The sequence below is a fragment of the Primulina huaijiensis genome, chromosome 15 (genome assembly GCF_012295235.1).
Source record: "Primulina huaijiensis isolate GDHJ02 chromosome 15, ASM1229523v2, whole genome shotgun sequence".
Taxonomy (NCBI): Eukaryota; Viridiplantae; Streptophyta; class Magnoliopsida; order Lamiales; family Gesneriaceae; genus Primulina; species Primulina huaijiensis.
Window position 1 is genome coordinate 25,285,803 of NC_133320.1, and position 19,802 is coordinate 25,305,604.

The 19,802-nt window shown below is 32.7% G+C and overlaps 1 protein-coding gene and 1 pseudogene across 4 annotated transcripts; both read right to left on the reverse strand.

Moving 5' to 3' along the window:
- Positions 1-694: 694 nt before the first annotated feature.
- LOC140958717 (ubiquitin-conjugating enzyme E2 22-like) lies at positions 695-3,405 on the reverse strand (annotated as a pseudogene).
- A 6,254-nt stretch (positions 3,406-9,659) lies between these two features.
- Positions 9,660-13,180, reverse strand: LOC140960225 (probable protein S-acyltransferase 1). Of its 4 annotated transcripts, none has more exons than XM_073418403.1 (6): positions 12,684-13,180; positions 11,779-11,915; positions 11,398-11,706; positions 10,935-11,156; positions 10,373-10,810; positions 9,660-10,013 (listed from the first exon to the last, which is right to left on the reverse strand). In XM_073418403.1, exons 1-5 carry the CDS (start codon positions 12,844-12,846, stop codon positions 10,373-10,375), a joined length of 1,269 nt encoding a protein of 422 aa, XP_073274504.1. In that variant the 5' UTR covers positions 12,847-13,180; the 3' UTR covers positions 9,660-10,013. The 4 variants fall into 4 exon arrangements, with proteins under 4 accessions (XP_073274504.1, XP_073274505.1, XP_073274506.1 ...); XM_073418404.1 differs by having other exon boundaries at positions 11,779-11,958; positions 12,739-13,179; XM_073418405.1 differs by having other exon boundaries at positions 11,779-11,958; positions 12,684-13,179.
- Positions 13,181-19,802: the final 6,622 nt, after the last annotated feature.

The following is a 19,802-nucleotide window of genomic DNA, read 5'->3' on the forward strand; positions in this document are numbered from 1 at the left end:
CCAGTACCCCAATCCTATGGTGTGATAACATTAGTGCAATTGCACTAAGTGCCAATCCCATTCTACATTCTCGTACCAAACATGTGGAACTTGATCTTTACTTCGTCCGTGAAAAAGTTTTGTCCAAAGTCTTGTCTGTGCAACATGTTCCATCTTTGGATCAAGCAGCTGATGTATTGACTAAACCATTGTCTGCTCTTTCATTTCATCGTTACAGAACCAAGCTTCGCGTTGAACTTCTTCCCACGCTGTGCTTGCAGGGGAAAATTAAAGATAACAGTAAAAGATCAGCAGCCCAATGTGCACATGAGGGAGTTTGATTTAATTTGTCATCTTGTGATATTGTTAGGATAGTTTCAACTGTGTAACAAACCTATTCCAGGTGTCATTATTTCATTTGTTCATTTTGTGTATATATACTTGTAATTGTACTCATCGGTGAGTCAATGAAAACAATCATCTTCCTCACTCCAAAACTTCTTCTTTCTTTTTGAAGCAATGTCTAGTCTATTTTAGGGTTGAATGTATGCTAAATCAAGTCAAGTACGCCCCATGTTCGTAAATTGTTCAGCATCTGTTTATTTTTTTCCATATGTTTAGTTTTGAATTCATATGATTGTGTACAGATTGAGATTGCATTTTGGCACAGATATTAATTTCAGAATAATTTTGGGAAAAGAAATTTAACTCGAAGTAAATCATGTCGAAAGATGTAAAAAACAACCAAGGCCTAGATATTTTTCCACGGCAAGCACTAGTGAATTCACGGTCGCTGTATCCTTTATTTTCCAAATGCGACTACTGCAATGAACTAGAAAATTAAAGAAACTAAACCTCTCCGAAAAGTAAAAATACAGCATGCATAAAGAACAAGCACTCGATAACCAGCGAACAAAACAAATTTATCCATAATTTTCAGATATCAATCCAAACAGTTCAACAGAGAACATCCACGGAAGCTTTATAATCTCTTGAAGCTTTTCTTTATGGCATCCATCTTCTTCTTGTCTGCCGGAACTTTATTCACCCCAGATTTATTTTTTTGCATTGCCGCTAGCTGTTGATTCGCCAACTCCAGTACCATTTGATGAGGTTACGACCGATGGAAGATCTTGCACATTTCCTGGTCTAGGGGTCAACGGAAAAGGTGTGACAGTAACTAATACGGTATTTTTCTGGTCAACACCCTTCAGTGAAGAATTCGTCTGGTCCATATTCTTGGTGGTGGACTCAGATACAGTTCCGTTTTTGGATTTTGGCTTTGGCTTCAGAGCATGTAGTCCGGTGTAAAGCCTGTTGATTTAACAATTATTCAAAGTGTTTAGCGACTGCGATATCACAAAACCGGAAAGATAAAGAATCATCTAAACATCTAATGTAGGCATTAGCTAATCCGTTTTAAGGACGACTACTTGGTATTATGCAACAAATAGTTTAAGGGGCTCTGAAAGGAGCTATCAAGTGAATAAACATTGTAAAGATAATCTCAATGATTAAATAAGAGACTGGACCAAGACGCCTATCTGAAATATCAAATCATTTCCTTCTTTTGTCTGTTTTTGGTTTTCTCATTCAATTACCTTGCACGATTCTTAGTCAGTGGATCATTCAAGTCTTGGCTGGATTTAGTTGCTTTCATACAACATCAGATGCAAGGAAAATAACTCCCTACTTTATGTAATCTAGTTATATTTAACCAGATTTATTAATTTATTTATTGGGTTTTGGAAAATGTTAGAAATTCCATAAATATCTGGGATACCACACAAATTTAATGTCTCACAGAGCACTCCAACTTAATGGTTCCATTATCATGAGAAAGATGCAAGAGTTACATCCCACAAACTCAGCAGCATAAGCAATTATCATGTCTGAATAAGGCAGTCTAACAATACAAGATTTACCTTGCATATTTTGCATAGTCGTCATAATTATCAATCAGCATCTTGCCAGCCTGTTCGTTTAAAGCTGATTCAGGGAAGGGTTCGATCAATAAGCATCTGATAACCTGTCGATTTCATAAGATCATATGGTTGAAAAGTTAGTGACGTCAATGTAAATTACCATAAAGTTACAAAGATGAGCAAGGTGAAATATGCATGATTTACTATGGCAAAAACATGCTTGAAGAACATTTAACTTCGACGAGGTAATCACAAAATTGCCTGAACTTACAGTTAATACATGCCGTAAGCTAAGAGTTGGGTTCCAATCTTTCTTCAAAGCATTAACACAAATCTCACCGTTGGTGGCAGTGTTTGGGTGAAAAATTTTGGTCAAAAAATAGCCTGAAAAGAAAACAAAAAGAAAATTAGACAAATTCAATGATTGTAGTATATCATGCACAAAATGCCATTAAAATTTAGGAACACACGAGTACCTTTGACCAAAATGAAAGTTTACAACTGAAAATATGGTAATCATAGTTGGATCGGATTATCTAAGTGGAATTCGTGTTATGTGAACCAGAAAACAAACCTTTAGGAGGGGACTACGGAAAATCATGGGATAAAATCAACTTCATGCGAAAAACTCCATTTTCATATGTTGTCCCTGCTGCAAGGTTACAGATTATTATTCTCAAAGGAAATAATCTCTCATATGACAAAAGAAATGGTAAAATATGACTTGATTAATACCTGGGCCTTCAATGTCAGCATATATGACTGAAAAATTATCATCATTCACACCTACTTTAATGCCTCCTGGAGGGGTTTCATCAAGATTCTTTAATTCCTTTGCCAATTGTTTTATGACGTTTGGGGGTAGATTTCATTGTTGCCTAGACCATATTAAGTATTAAGAAAATGAAAGAGATATGAGAACATTGAACCATTCTCAAATCTCTCTGGCTCTTTCTATTGTAGTAGCTGATTCATCTTCTTTGCAAATGAAAGCTAAAACTTCGATTGAAGAGAAATGATATCTAGGCATGAAGCGTGACTTTAATGGATCAGAAACACTTCATACTTGAAAAATCAATATCTCTCAAAATGCTTCCCAACCGAACACAATAATTAGTTTCAAAAAGTAAACATTTTAGTGTAAAGTTCTCCACCTTAATTTAGCATGTTTACTGAACATTCTATACCCATAAAAGGAAGAGACAGAGTTAAATAGATAATAATAGGATTACCATAGAAGGTTGCTTTGGAGATAAGTTCTCTCTAGATTTGTCTGGCAAGAGATAAGTGCTCTTAGATTGCTTCACGCAATTAGTGTGATTTACTGTTTGTCGGAAACCGCAAAACAGGATCCTGCAAATTGACAAGATAGAAAATTATACAAACAAGAATCATGGACATGGATTTTGGATTAACCAGTTTATCTATCCTAATTCCAATCTACTGTGGTCCGAAAATAAGAACCCTTCCAGTTCCACCTCTCACTCTCAAAACCATTCATCGTAAAAGAAAGTTTAAAACACGGACATGACATACCAATTCTACATTTCATGTTTTCTCATAAAAAATATCTTTCAAACTGCTATCAAGAACGCAACACGGTAATATCTCTTATCAGTTTATCAATTTTCCTCGTTCAGTTCCAAAGGAATCATTTTACAACAGAAGACAAAACTGATGATTGAATACACTGTTTGTACAAAACTGATCGCAACAGTGTATGATTGTCAGAGCATGTTGACATAGACAAAAGAGAACCCAACAAATACTTTCTTTTTGCAACAGTTTATTGTCTATCATCTGTTGAGGTATACTACGAGTTTCAGTTTGGCAGTGTTTAAATCTAAAATAAACTGAGATTTTGCAAATATTTGTACTATCCAAAGTCTTGAATATGTGAGCTTTGCAAAAAGAAAAAAGGGTGACGTAGGAGCTTGAGTATCTGAAAATCCAGAAACTTACCTTTGTATATTCGACTTTCAGTTTATTTAGCCAAGCCATTTTTGTGATTTGTTCTAATATGCCAGTTTGGCTTCTTTCAGTACTTATCTGTTAGTCAGTTGACATTGGCATTCGATAATATATCATTTAGTTGTCAGCCCAGCTAAATTAACCAAAAGAAACAAAATTGTGTCTAGTGTTTATTCAGCTCCCCTTCTAAACTCTACAACCAATCTTATCAAGTGGTTTAAAAACTTGGCTTATTCTCGACTCGGAACATTTCTTTTCAAATGAATTGATTTAGCAAAGTTTTGATGTTCACTAAGGAAGATTTTGATGACTGAAAGATAAGAATTCATGCTCATTTAGCTGCTCGAGATGATAATATGTAGTTCGTTATTACGGATGGACTAATGAATATATTGAAAGCCAACATAGCAATAGTCATCACTGATGGTCCTCCTCAAATAAAAGAAAAAACCAAGGAGTTAATGGACAAATGATGACAAGAAGAAAGCTAATCTTGATAATGTGGAGAAACATATTTTGTACAAAACTCATGAAAAAAATACATTTTGCAAAAACAAAATATGTAAGACCGCCAAAGAAATTTGGGAAAAAATAATTCAGTTATACGAAGGTAATGAACATACCGAAGAAAACCAACTTTGTGTTGTCATACATAAGTTTGGCAATATCAAGATGAAGCCTGAAGAATAAATGTCTGACTTTGATGAGATAGTCAGTGAAATTGTAATAGAACTCAGTACACTTGGAAAAGTATACAACAACCGAGAAGTGATTTTGAAAGTAATTAGAGAACTCCCAAAAGAATGGGATATCAAGACTATAACAATGTGTGAGTCCAAAGATTTGACCAAGATGGGGATCAATGATTTGTTTGCGGACTTAAAAGCTTATGAATTTGAATTATAAATAAGAAAAGATGATCAGTCTACCTCTTAGTTGACTAAGGCTCTAACTGCGGTGAAACTGGAACCATCAGTTTCGAATAAAAAATCAGTTGAACAATTGAGCAGTGATGTCATGTAACTGTTTGTAAAGAAATTTTGCAAGTTTCTAAGGAAGAATCGAGGCAATTTTCAAAACTTTGACCGAAGATCCTATCAAAAGAAGGAGTCAACTGATTGACTCCAATACATGTTTTAATTGTGTCAAGAGAAGACTTCCTAAACCTAGAAAGGATGACATGAGGTCATCTAAGAAGGGCAAGAGATCCTTTGACAGAAAGAGATCCGATGATGATAAGAAATCTTTTTAGAAGAAGGATGACCAAAGGTAGAGGAAATCAAGTCAAAGTGGGCTGATTCAGACTCTGGTCATCTGAATCAGAAGATTCAAGTAGTTCCAGTGATGATGAAAAAGTGAAGAGCTTAATGACCAATGATATTGAGCTGGAATCTAGGTATTTGATTTTAGCTTGAGTGATTTTTCACGAGAGGACCTTGTCAATACACTTTATAACATAGTCAATGAGTACCAAAGGCTTTCTGAATCATTCGAGGAAATTAAAGCAAAGCAAATTGACCTGCCAGACAACAAGTTTGAAACTGACTGAGAATGATATAGTGAAATGCTGAGCCTAAAAAGAAAAATTGTTAAACTGGAAATCGAGAATGAAATCATACAGGATGATAACCTGAAGTTAAATATGAGAATAAAAAACTAACTGAACTAGTTTCATCCTGAAACAAGTCTTCAATTACTCTAACTGAAAGGCAAGAGATGCAGAAACCTATCAGGGACATACTGGTATCGGTTTCAGCAACAATGAAAGCATTCCTAATACAAGTACTCGACCAAAATTGAATATGTGCAAAAAGAAATATATTCATTTTGTTAGATCCGGTTTGATATATGGACTTCAAGAACCAATCTCTCAAGTTGTAAAGCTAGTTGAAAATCTGAGAAAAGGGAGAAAGTTTGGTGTTGGCTACGTGTCTGAGAATTCCAATGCAAAGCCAAACTGGAAGCTTAACCAAACCAGTTTAGCTAGGCATAACTCGATGAAAGGCAAGTCTAATTGATACTGATACTTTAACAGCAAGTCAGTTTAGAAAAGATATAGGCTGATCAATGAAGTTGGAAAGAGTAAACAACATATAGTTTCTACTATACACAGAATACACCACACACATGCATATTCACAACCTATTTGGAACATAGCAAGTGGTCAGTCAGTTAAACTGATACAAGTATGGGTTCCAAAAGGCATAATCATGTCTGGACTCAAGTAGGTGTGGGTACCAAGAGTTATTATTCATTTGTGATTGCAGGCACAAGAACTGAACCAATCAAGAAGTCAGTTTGGTACTTGGACAGTGGATGTTCAAAGAACATGACTGGATAAACTAAAATGTTATATGAACTGACTCAGTTTACTGGACTAAGATCTCATTTGGAGATGTCTCTTAAGACAGAACCGTGGGCAAGCGTAAACTTATCCATGGTAATATTGTTATTGAAAATATACTATCTGTTGAAAATCTTAAATACAATTTGATTAACATAAGTTAATTGTGTGATCAAGGATATTCAGTTGAGTTTAGTGAGCATATTTGTACTATCAGATATACTTTTGGATGAAATATAATGATATGTGACAGGTGTGGAAGTACATACAAAGTCAGTTGAAAACTACTCAACCTAATGAATCAGTGTGTTTCATGACTTATAACTTATCAATGAACTGGTTGTGGCACAAAATGTTAAATCATCTAAATTTCAAAGCCATTGCAAATCTAAGCAAGAATAATGTGGTCAATGGTCTGCCCAAAATTGAATTTTCAAAAGACAAAATTTGTTTAGCTTGTCAGTTTGGAAAGCAAGTAATGCCATTTTTTAAAAACAAATGATGTAACTCATTAACTGAAGCTTACTATTGCACACGGACTTGTTTGGTCTTATCCCAGTCATTAACTTAGGGGAAATGAAATACACTCTAGTTATTGTTGATGATTTCTTAAGATTTATTTGGGTAATCTTCTTAAAAATCAAAAGATCAAATTGTTACTTAACTAATCAAAATTTTCAAGACTTTTAAATGAAAAATCGAAAGGGATCGACAAAATCAGGTCTAATAGAAAAACTGAATTCATCAACCAAACTTTGTCTATCTTTTTAGAAAATCATGAAATCAAGCATGAGTTCTCAGCAGCAACCTGTGATATCTTATTTCAAAAATTTTGGTTGCAAATGTTTCATCCCCAACAATGGTAAGAATCATCTGACTACATTTGATTCTAAGTCAGATGAGTGTATATTTCTTGGATATTCCTTAGTTAGCGAATATTATCAAGCTTTGGGAATGGACCAACAGCTTTTCATTCCAGTTGACAACAAAAGTAAGAAATCTACCAAAAAATAAACTGAACGGATTTAAGAACAACCACAACAAATAAAAGATTCATCAGTTTCATTATCCAGTTCGGCTGAAAGAGTTGTTGGCTCAACTGAATTGTCATTCATTTTAACTTCATAAGTGCAACTGTCAACTGAACTGATTGAGAAAGTACCACTGATTGATGCCGATGAAATTGTAAATACAGTACCTAAAAGCATTGCAGAAATTGAATTATCTGATGCAACTGTAATGAAAACTGAGGAACCAACAACAGTAGAATTAGCTCAAATTTCTGAAGTTGTAATTACAGAGACATTTTTCATAACTGAATCCTTGAAAAACCATCTTGCTCAGAACTTCTCAATAGTTGAAGAAATGGTTGCAACATCAAACCAGATGGAATCCCAAGAAACTGAAAATGAAGTTGCTCAGCCGGTTGAGCTAGTTGATATTGCTGGACCAAGCAACCAGTTGATCATATTTTTTGATCCCAAAGCTCATGTCACTGCTGAATCACCAGAATTGGAGATAGGAGATGATCTTCTACTGGACAACATCCTCTCAAATCTGACCGGTATAAACGTTTTTCTATCACAAGTCAAGATAGGTTATAAACTGACTGACATTAATATTGAAAACTTCAAAAACAAAGTGGTCAAGGATCTCAAAAATCAATCTAAAGATGTCCATTCCCTGTTCATTCAACTAGATAAAAGACAAGCCAACATATACTTTCTTTTTGGAACGAATTTTTTTTAGACATCTATATATAGAGAAAGGATTCAGTTTAGTAAAGAGAGACGAGTTTTACAGAGACTCAAGCTTTCAAGTGTCTAAACCAAACTTAGTCAGTCGAGCACCTCTTACAAATAATTGTATTTGATCATTGAGGGTCATTAAATGCTAGGACGTAACAATATTATAATTAATTGCATTTGAATAGCAGTTTGTATACTATCTATCATCAGTTGAGATGTATTAGAATTTTCAGTTTGACAGTGTTTAAGTCCAAACTAAAATGGAATTTTGAAATTATTTGTACTGTCCAAAGTCTTGTAGTGCGAGCCTTCCAAAAGGAAGAAAGGATGATGTAGGAATTGAACTCGGAACATCCAGAAACATACCTGCATATAAAAAGAAAGAAAACCTAAGATTTTGGGGACTTTTTCTGGGCGATTTTTTGGAGAGATTTTGGGAGACTTTTGAAGGCGACGGCTTGGGAGAAACGGGAGGAAAAATCGGGTTTCACACGCAAGATCCGCGCACCATCATTGAGATTTTCTCTTTTCTTGTTTTCTTTTTTTCATTCATGAATTCGAATATTAGATTTGATTCTCGTTTTGAATTTATGGAGTAGTTTTTCTTGTGATCGGGATCACGATAGGGACAAACTGTCGATTCTGTTCATTCATTGGATTATTTGATTCATGAATTAATCTATGTTATTGATTAATGTTTGCGTAATTTTCGTGCTTTTAATTTGTCCAATTATTTACATGTTTGTTGTTCGATCTTGACTCGAAAGAGAATAGGTTGAATTTAGCTTCAAAAATATCAATCAACATACTGTTAAATCGACTAGAAATAGTATTCGGTTTCAATGTGCGATTTTAGGCGACAGCTGTGATTCCATCGTTGAATAATACGTTTTTTTAATTAAATTCAATTAGAAATAATTGGATTGTTAAATAAAAATAGGATTATAAATTCTAGAAATAGATTTATAGTTAATTCAGGAAATTTCATCGTGACATCGAATAATCTGTGGTTAATTAATTTCAAGGTGTGACAGTAATCAAAGTTTGGACCGTTGTGCGTTCCCGGTCATTTTGTTGAATTTGAAATTATCCCAAGTTTTAAGTTGTCCTGCAAATTCGATCTTAGTTAATAATTTAGCATAATTTAATTTAATTTAACTAGTTTAAATTATCATCAAATCACTTGTTATTATTTGCCTAGATTAAATCGAATAATTTAAATTTTAGTATTTAAAAAATAGTCTCTGTGGGATCGATACTTGGATTTGTCGTCCATTTGTTACAACTTGACCTAGCCCGCTTGCTAGAATTATTCCCAACCGAAACATTCAGTGAGTCATCCACATAAATCAGAATATAAATAATTGAAGATTGAAATCAAACAAATAAAGAGAAATCAGCCTTTGAAGCATGTAAACCAATGTGCTGAGTGGTTTAAGTTCGTCAAATCAAGCACGAGGTGCTCGTCAAAATTTTAGCTACCCGTTTGGTTCTCTCTCGTGTAAAGAATGATACTTTCGTCTCCCTTCTTTAAATTAAAGATGTGCTTTGTCTGTATTTCTCTAAATAAATAAAAGATTCGATCATTTTCTCTAACTAAAAGGCGCCACATTATTCCTTGTTTCTGTCTTGGTGCCAAAATTCGCCTCGGGCGGCGGATGTTCCTAAATTTTATCCGCTTTGGAGAAGAAATAGATCAAATTTATTTATCGTTGGGCCCAAATTTGGCAGTTGCAAAGAGTTTCCTGTTCGGACAAACTAAGAAAATAATATATAAAAAAAAAGGAGGAAGAAATTCAATAATCTATCCTACAGCATCAACAGGAGAAGAATCTCCATATAAAAATACAAAATGTACACACAAAGTCCTTCCACAAAGCATTCTGCCAACTTGGGCAATCTAAAAGTCCAGATCACATATATTTTCCCCTGCCGCTTTCAAATTCTTGTCCTGAAAAAATGCCATATTGATCCGGCACGGATGAAGCCCTCCCAAGTCCAAACAGAATTACTGGAGTCGCCGAATTACTTGATCCACCATGGTGGCTGATCACCGGGTACGAACAAAAAGAGGCAAAAATTGTTACAAAAAGAAAGAACTATGAATTGCCACCAGAAATGCTATTTGTCAAAAAATCCTTGACCAAACATGATACTTTACAGTGACCAAAATAAAATATCGTTGTTTCGAGATTAGAACCTCACCAACCTTAAAAACATCATTGTAAATTAAGAGAAAAACCTAAATAGCAAAGAAACCATTTGATTCCGATATCCATTTACAAAATACTCTTTACTTTTCAGTTCAATTATTTTCCACAAAAGGGAATAGACTAAATAAAACTGAATTTGGCAAGATATTCATTGTTCACGTGTTTTATAAAGAACAGGGCATATGATATTACCTAATTATCGAATAAATCTGGATTACGTTCTGGGGTCGCAATGCTTGGTCCAAGATCACCATCCACCACCACATCAATTGCTTCTTCTTGAGCAGCCAAAATAGAAAAGTGGTTGACATTAATATCTCGTCCTTCACCCTCCTTCAGACTGTCATTGGTGCTGCTATTATCCAAAGTTTGTGCATCTTCTGGTATACCATCCTTGCCTAGAATACCATGTTCTAAGTCTATCCTCCTGTTTAAGCTAGGTATGTGTCCGACAGATTTTTTAGCCGTGGATCCTGCAACTGTATCATCCTCTTCGTACACCCATTCTCGGAAATTAACCAGAGAAGGCACTGACTGAGAGAAAAGAAATTCCTTGATGTTCTTGAGTGTCCCATGGTTATATGGATTTTCATTCTTATCATAATGATACCGGAAGTTCTCATATGTTGTCTGTTGAATTAGTACATACATGTCAGGATATATTTGCATATCTGAATTTTACTAATAATTAGATGTCCACAACAAGCTGATTGATAATATCAATACCACTGTTGTTTATGGGAAAATGACTAACCTGGTTGGTGCAGATAAGATAGAAATGAAATATGCTAAGCCCTCCAACAAACCATACCACAATGAAGCAGTAAACCAATAGAATGAGAGATATGACATCCTTTGACATACTGTGATACATGCTGCCTTGTTCTTTTAAGAGATGCCACAAAGTAAACGTGAAAACATATATGCATAGGAGTGTTGATGTTGATATAAACAGAATGAAAGTCCAATAGTTGCGCTGCAATAAAAGCAAATGAGGAAAGGTAATATTAGTCTGTAGATTAACAAACGCAAGCTATGTGCATAAGAATATTTGTTTGTTAAAATCACTTATTATTTTCATTTTAACTTGCGAGTAAATTGATCTATATAGACAAAATATACATCAGGATCGAAGAATATGAATGCCAGTGGAGTCATAGCACCAATAATAAGAGTAATAGTAAGAATATTGAGCAATTCCATTACGAAAGACTTACAACTCCAATACACTGGCCTACCCATGGACAGTGGTGATCAAACCTCTGGACACAGTTGTTGCACATTGAGCAGTGGGACGACCGTGGTGGGCGGTATAACAAACAAGTGTCACAGAACTTCACTTTAACCAAAAAACCATTGACAAAAATGTCCTTCGTTCTTGGTAATTTCAAATCGGGAGTTGCAGGATGGATCCACTCAATGGATGAAATACTGGAATTTAATGAGTCATCTGAATCAGGCGGCCTTGAGTTCCTCGGAACTATTCCAGGATTTCTTGCAGATGTCATGAAAAGGAAAACTAGATCCTGTAAAAGTTACTATATTTAGGTGTCAGTAACTCCATGCTTTTCCGATGGAAAAGTTACCAGCTTTCTTACCAAAATTGCGAGGAGAAATCCAACTATTACAACAATATGCCCATATCTGCAGTTGACTGCTTGAATCCTTAGAAGCATTTTGACACAGAATGTTAATGTAGGGATCCCTATCAGCGAGGCTGATAAAAGGAGTGATGCTGCATCAGGGCCAAAGATCAATCTCCCTCGGCACAAAAATTTCTGAAATGTTCACGCAATACATTTATGATAGTGCTTTGCCAAGGAAATTTTCAGATGATTAACAATCTCGTGCTCTTTAGACTTCCTGTTTCAAACTTCGGAATGCGGAACAGGATAAATTTGCACAAAATTTTGCAGATTCTTCATCACAAAATCAAAGCAAGCACAAGAAAACAGTTGCTTAAAAGCTAATCAATCAAGAAATCAACACTGGTAATCTGCAACTAGTTTGTTGAGACATAAGACAGTGAAGGTTTCAGAAGGTGACACAAGTTGAAAGAACACTTAGAAACTGAAATGTCAGTTTGAATAACTGTTGGTTCCATATTTCAATCATAATCGAAGTAATTTCAAAAAATATAAGTATCAAAGGCACTTCGAGACCATATGGTCTCATTCGACATCTGGAAAACAATGTTTTAAATCCTATTAAGATTTTGGATTCAATTAAATGTGCATATACCAATCAAGATATATGATTCACGCTATATGAAAACTAAGGTTCGTGAATTATGAAAATCACTTGCTTAATCAATTTCAAAAGGGAAATAAAAAAAAGGTTTCATCATTCAAATCCCATTTGTATTACCGCATAAAGAAGGCTAAAAATTACTAGTAAACCCAAAAACTCCCAAAATTTCAACTTCCATATAAAAAACGAAGCGAGATGATATTAGCTCTAAACAAATATAAAAATTAACCAAGAAAAAACACGGAACAATTACAGCGATGAAGGGCATTAAAAGAACACGTAAGCGTAAAGAAGCGAAAGGGACTTGCATTACGTCCCTTCCAAACTTGATAAAGCCTTCTCTTGAATTTGGGAGGATCCTTGCATTTTGAGGGCCGACGAACAAAATCTTGATTCTTGATCACTGCATCACCCATTAAAAACCTTCTTGTTTTTTATTGTTCTCTTGAATTTAGAACCAAATTTCTTCTTCAATCCCCCTCAATTCACATGCAAAACAAAGTTATCCATTGATGGTAATGGGTGAGCAGATCAAGAATCTACCTTACCGCCAAGCCGGCTAAAGCACGATGGGAGAGAGATTATCCGTAAAAAAAATCCGAAAAAATAAAATAAAATAAAATAAAATTCCTGGTAATCAACCTTTCCTCCTCCCTCTCCCCCTTCCAATTTCTTGATGGAAGGTGGAACGCTAGGTTTGGAGGATTTGCGCATAAATATGTGTAGGTTGGTCACACTCGCACACACCACTAGTTAATCATTCATATTTCATTCATTTATAATCAAGAAACGATCCATATAATCTCGGGTCAAATCTCCCTTGGGCAGTAGTTAGTGGTTGGGAAATTTCATCTACAATTGTACAAAAGATATATATCTATATAGGTTGAACATATATCTATTATCTATCTATTATTATTATTTTTCTATTATAAATATATAATTTTCATTTGTGAGTTTACTATTTTATCATTTTATTTGTTATACAATTTATCAAATTCGTGAGGTTTTTTAAGTCATTTTTTATGTTAGTTTAATAAGATCATTAATAATGTACTTAACTCAATCAAAATAATTATTATTTTGATTTTAATTAAAAATTTAATTTAATTATTTAATTTTATACATTTCCATCAAATTCATGGAAAATCTCTATCATAATGATATACATTTAAAAAATTACTAATATTATTAATCTATTTCTATTACTATTATAAACATATGACTTTTATTTGTAAACTTACTATTTTACTATTTTGTTTGTTTTAAATAAATGATTTTTATTTATAAACTTACTATTTTACCATTTTGTTTGTTTCATAATTTGTCATTTCCACGAAGTTCTTTAAGTTATTTCTATGTTAGTTTAATATGATTATTAATAAAGTACTTAACTCAATCAAGTTATTTATTATTTTAATTTTAAATTTAAATTTAAGTTTAGTTACTTTAATTTATACATTGAAATCAAATTCACATAAAATCACTATCATAATGTTATACATTAAAAAAAATTTAATATTACGAACATTATAATAGGAAGACGAATGGAAGTGATATTGAATAAAATTAAATTATTAATAAATATTAAGATCATACAAACATCTTTTTTCCATTTAGAATATATATTTTTAGACTACTATGTATCAACAAATATACGTGATTGAGAGAGAATGTTTGTATGTAAGTGATTTCAATGCAAACATTTAAGTTTTTTAGTCAATTTTTGATATATGATGATAAATAAATATTACTAAATAATATATTATCTATCTATTATTCTATTAAATATATGATTTTCATTTGTGAGTTTACTATTTTACCATTTTTTTTACAATTTGTCATGTTCATGATGTTATTTAAGTAATTTTTTATGTTAGTTTAATAAGATCATTAATAGTGTATTTAACTCAATCAAACTAATTATTATTTTAGTTTACTTTTAAATTCAATTTTAATTACTCAAATTTATACATTGCCGTCAAATTTATGGAAAATCTCTACCGTATTAATGATAGGTAATAATGGGAAGACGAAGATGAGACAAATTGAATAAAAATAAATTATTAATAAATATAAGGTCATATAAAACTTATTTATCTGATTTAGAATAGAGATATTTTCAGACTCTTTATGTGTCAATAAAGATACGTGATTGAGATAAATATTTGCATGTAAGTGATTTCAAACACTGTTTTTAAGCTATTTAGTCAATTTTTTTATAAATGCTGCTAAATAAATATTACTAAATAATATACTCTATTTGATCATTTTGTATTTTTTCAATGAGAGGAGTTTTCTTTAGCGTTAACATGTTTTATTGTTATTTGTCATTTTTATTGATCATGTTGTGTTTGGATTGTTTATGTGATTTGTTTGTTTACCGAAAAAAATAGAAAACAAAACCACATATTTCACAAAAATTGTTATTTTTCAATTTTTTATTCTTGAGATATTTTGTTAATTTTTAAACACATAACGCATGTTTTCTGTTTGCCTAGATTAATTAGTTTGAAGTGACTTAGAAAATATTAAAAATGCTGAAATGTTTCTTCGTTTTTACCTTATGTCTTAGAATATCAAGAGATGATATTTTTTTTATTTATCAGGACAAATGTATTTCTAGACTTCTGTCTATAAATCAATATTCAAAATTTTTACGATATTATTATATTCTCTATTCGAAATTTTTTATTTAGATTGATAGAAGGTATTTGAATTTGAGTTTTTTTATGTGCTTTCTTATATTATTTTTGTAGTATTATTTATTGTGAAAATAATAGGTGGACTAAAAAAATTTGGTAGATCTAGGAATCCTCTGGTGGACGACAAACATGGATAAATTGTTAAAAGAGATAATATCCAGTATATTTTTGGCATGCGATTTTGTTCTAATTCAATGATTATGCATGATTCTAAATTTTAATTATATCACAAGTTAACGTATGTTTTGTTGTTGTCAAATATATTTTGTCAACGGTCTAATATTTTTATCTGGTTTAAGAAAAATTGTGTGACTTCGTAATGGTTTTATTAAAGGATTTTTTCATGATGGTTTGAGGTACCATTTTTCCTTTTGTACGTGTTTTTATTTAAAAAAAAAGTGGAATAGCTATGAAACAATGATGTTAATAAGGCGCCTTCTCTTTATTTGAAAAAAATATTGGAAAAATATTTAAATTGTGAATAATATGAGTTAGTATTTAATTGGAGAGTGATTTGTGTTTTTTGTTGCTCGTATATAGTTTAATTTCTTTGTTATTGTACTGAATAAATTATTTTTAAACTTTGAGTTATCATTTTTTTCTTATTGAGGTTGTTTGTGTTATGATAGTTTTTATTCATTTTGTTTAGTATTGCTAGCGGTAATTGATTTTTCTGATATTTTATGATGTGTCTTGTTGTTTATATGAAAATAGGTATGAAAGTACAATAATCAAAGCCACATATTTTGGGTCTTCTATTATACGAAGATGGTAATAAATGGTTTATGTGAATTATATAATTTTCTTGGTTTTTCATGCATATAGTCTATGAAATGCGTTAAATTTTGAACAAAAAAGTTAAGGCAAACATAGTGGATGAAAAAAAAGACATGTTAAATAAAAAAAATGTTGTGTATTACTAAGTCCTAATTTTTGTATGATATAATTCAAGCACGTTTTTTATAAATATTTGAAATTAGGTCTAACTGAGTAACATGAAACATATACATAATTATATATCGTATTTAAAGCAAAATGCTAAGATCAAGAATGATTTAGATTTAAATTTCAACGGAGTACAATGAAGAAGAAATTGGAGAATTGTTTGTTTAAACGGTTAAGGGTTATATAGTATATGTTGCTACTTCATGGTTTGTGACATATGAATGTCATATAAAATGTCAATATTTCTCAAAGAATAAAATTGTTTTTCAAAAAAAAATTCTTCATTAAGAAAAAGAAATACATGAAAACAAACTGTGCATAATTCACATTCTATTTATAATAGTATGAGAACAATTCTAAAGCTTTGTGGACACAATAGATCAATTTTGTGCATTTTTAGAAAATTGAGTCAGTTGCACTTTATTTTCATCTTGATATATTTCGAGGTGGCTAAAAGGTTGTTTTTGTCTCTTTTTTAGTCAAAGTGGCTAGCCAGCTAATTCATAAGATATATGATGGTAGTATAAAAAAACTCATCGACAAATAAATTCACTTAGCCAAATATTGAAATTCAAATAAAATTCTATAATATTTCATTAAATTAATTTTGACTATCATAAAATGCTCGTGAAATCTAAAATATTGTTTTATTGGATGAGATATTGGACAAGACAGATATTTTGACATATATTTGAATGATATTTACATGCATATCTTAATTACGTTATGTTTGTCTCTTCTCAAGATTTTTAAAATACAATAATTAATTTCGTATGTTGTTCAACAAGATATAAAATATTATAAAATAAAATGTAAACTTGATAGAATAAAATTTGTTTTATTTCAATAAATAATATAATTCTAGACACAACAAAATAGATTGAAACTATATCATCCCCATGATATGATGTACGCAATTATTGTTCCAAAGCTTCTAAAAAAATGACGAACGAGATGAATTTCCTGAATCGCGTCAAATTAAACAAAAACAAAATTCTAAGATATAGTAATTTGAAGAGATTTTCAAGTATTTTTTCTCACATGATTGAGAAATAATTGTCAAAAATTTATTAACTTATAGCTATATGTTGATAATATTTTTACTAAATAAATAAAAATGATATCACAAATATCACAATGTTTGAAGAATGTGCAACACCATTCATTGTTTATGTTGTTGAAGAATATATAGGTTATATATATTTTTAGCCATAAGTGAAAATCAATCACGACTAAAAACATTTTTTCTCAGGAGTTATAGTTGATGATTGTCAAAAAATGAAAAATCATTCAACAACAAAACAAATATTCGGAAAAATAAGATTATCAGATAAAAACAACGTAGAAAACTGAAAAATGTCGTGATAGGGAAGCAAACTACGAGCATGTCAGATCCCAGCTCAGGATTGTAAATAACATAATAGATGTTAAAGACGAACGGATACTTGCTAATTATACCAAAATGGTTATATGCATATTATAATAAAGTTCTCAAAATCAACCAAGAAACATATTGAAAAGTGTGTCATGTTGATAACATAACTTTTCCGATTCATATACCTTCTATGGTCATATTTTTTATTTTTTTGTGATTTGGTTTGTTTCAATTGATAAATGCTAATAGCCATGTTTTAATTCATTTAAATATTATCAAAATTTCGTATATATATTTTCAATAGTTTAGTTACTTACGTGCAACACGCGTGTACTTTTCTAATATATATATAATAACAACCTATAAAAATAATATTTGGCACAAGTGCACAACATATCCGTTATCATAACGATGGTATATTTTACATGTTTTTTCTTCTATTTGGATGTAAACATATGATATCGATCGGGTAAATCGGGTTGAGTTTAGTGGACGATTATATCGATTCGGATGAATTTCTTCTCGGGCATGCTGGAGATCAAGCGGTCCACACTTCAAGTTAGTCAAGTGTTTTAAGCAAAAGAAAGTATAAAGAGAGTATGTTTTTTGTGAAAAATATCTAAGTGCATTAATGTTAATTAAACCTGCTATTTACAAAGAAAAATTCAATGATGAACTTATTTTCATTGCTTGGATGTTAGTCTTGGTTATATGGTTACTCAATGATGAACTTATTTTCAGTGCTTGGATGTTACTCTTGGTTATATGGTTGTTGTTCATGCCCTGTTCCTTGACACTGACGCATCTGACAACCCATACCAATCATGATCTAGTCATATCATCCCTTCGTACACTGAAAGACATGCAAATGATATCAAATCATGGCATCCCATACTTATGAACCCGAGAGTGACATCTGTACCAAAGTGCTTGGGTAGATAACCATGATATGAAACCCTCCCTGATATGTCCATGTTGGTCATGATTTTTCCCAACAAACAATTTGTGAGGACAATGATAGGATGGGATAGAAAGTAGGGTCTCAGCTTCCTCACAGTAATGAACAAAACCATAGCTACCTTTTCCAGCTCGGTATACCTTAGCTAGGGTCTTCTGAGGGCGTGACTTACATAATACACAGGATTCTGGTTTGCTCCTTCTTCTCAGATAAGGACCAAGACGACAGCGTGCTATGTAACATACAAGTAGATCCACAACTTTTCTCCCAGCCCGAGATTCACCAAGATGGGAAACCCGGCCAGATGTAAGGCTTGTTCAGTTTTGTCATCCCATCCAAATCTCTGGCCCTTTCTCAATATTTTGAAAAAAGGATAACTTCGATACGCCGATCTTGATATAAAATGGGACATGGCAATGATTCTACCTGTTAGCTTCTGCACTTCTCTGACAGATTTAGGGGAAGTCATCTCTAAGATGACCTTCACTTTTTCCAAGTTAATCTCAATTCTCTCTCAGTGACCGCGAAGCCGATGAACTTGCCACTCTTGACCCCAAAAATGCACTTGAGCGGGTTTAACTTGACTCCAAACTCTATGAGAGTTGAGAAGGTTTTCTCGAGATCTGAGATAAAACAAAACTTCTCCTTGGACTTGACAGTGATAACATCAACATACACTTCGACGTTCGTCCCCGCCTGCTTCTTAAAAATCTTATCCATTAGATGCTGATGAGTAACCCCTGCATTCTTTAAAACAAATGGCATTAAGGTATAACAAAATGTAGCACCCGAGGTTGTGAAACTAACCTTATCTTGATCGTCCTGGTCCAAGAGGATTTGATGGTATCCTTGATATACATCCATAAAGCACAGCGATTCATACCCCGAGGTGGATTCCACCAATTGATCAATTCGGGGTAAGGGATAGCAGTTCTTTGGATAGGCTTTGTTTAAATCCCTGAAATCCACACACATCCTCTATTTTCCTGTAGCTTTTTGGACCAAAACCACATTCGACAACCAAGTGGGGAATTGAACTTTCCGGACTTTCTCGGCTCTCAACATCTCACGTACATGCTCCGCTATCACCCTGTCTTTTTCGAGGCCAAAATGTCTTTTCTTTTGTATCACATGTCGGACACCTGGCTGGCTATTTAGCTTATGCTCAGCTACATGGGCTGGGATCCCGATTAACTCAGAGGGGAACCACGTAAATATGTCGGTATTTTGCTGTAAGCAAATTAATAGCCGAGCCTGGATAGAAGGCTCAAGGTCCTTAGTTACTCTAGTGATTTTCTCATGTTGACTGGGAACTAAGATCACTTCCTAATATCCTTTTTCCATTACCGCTTACACTTCCTCAATTGAGTGCACTTCTCCTTCTCCCCC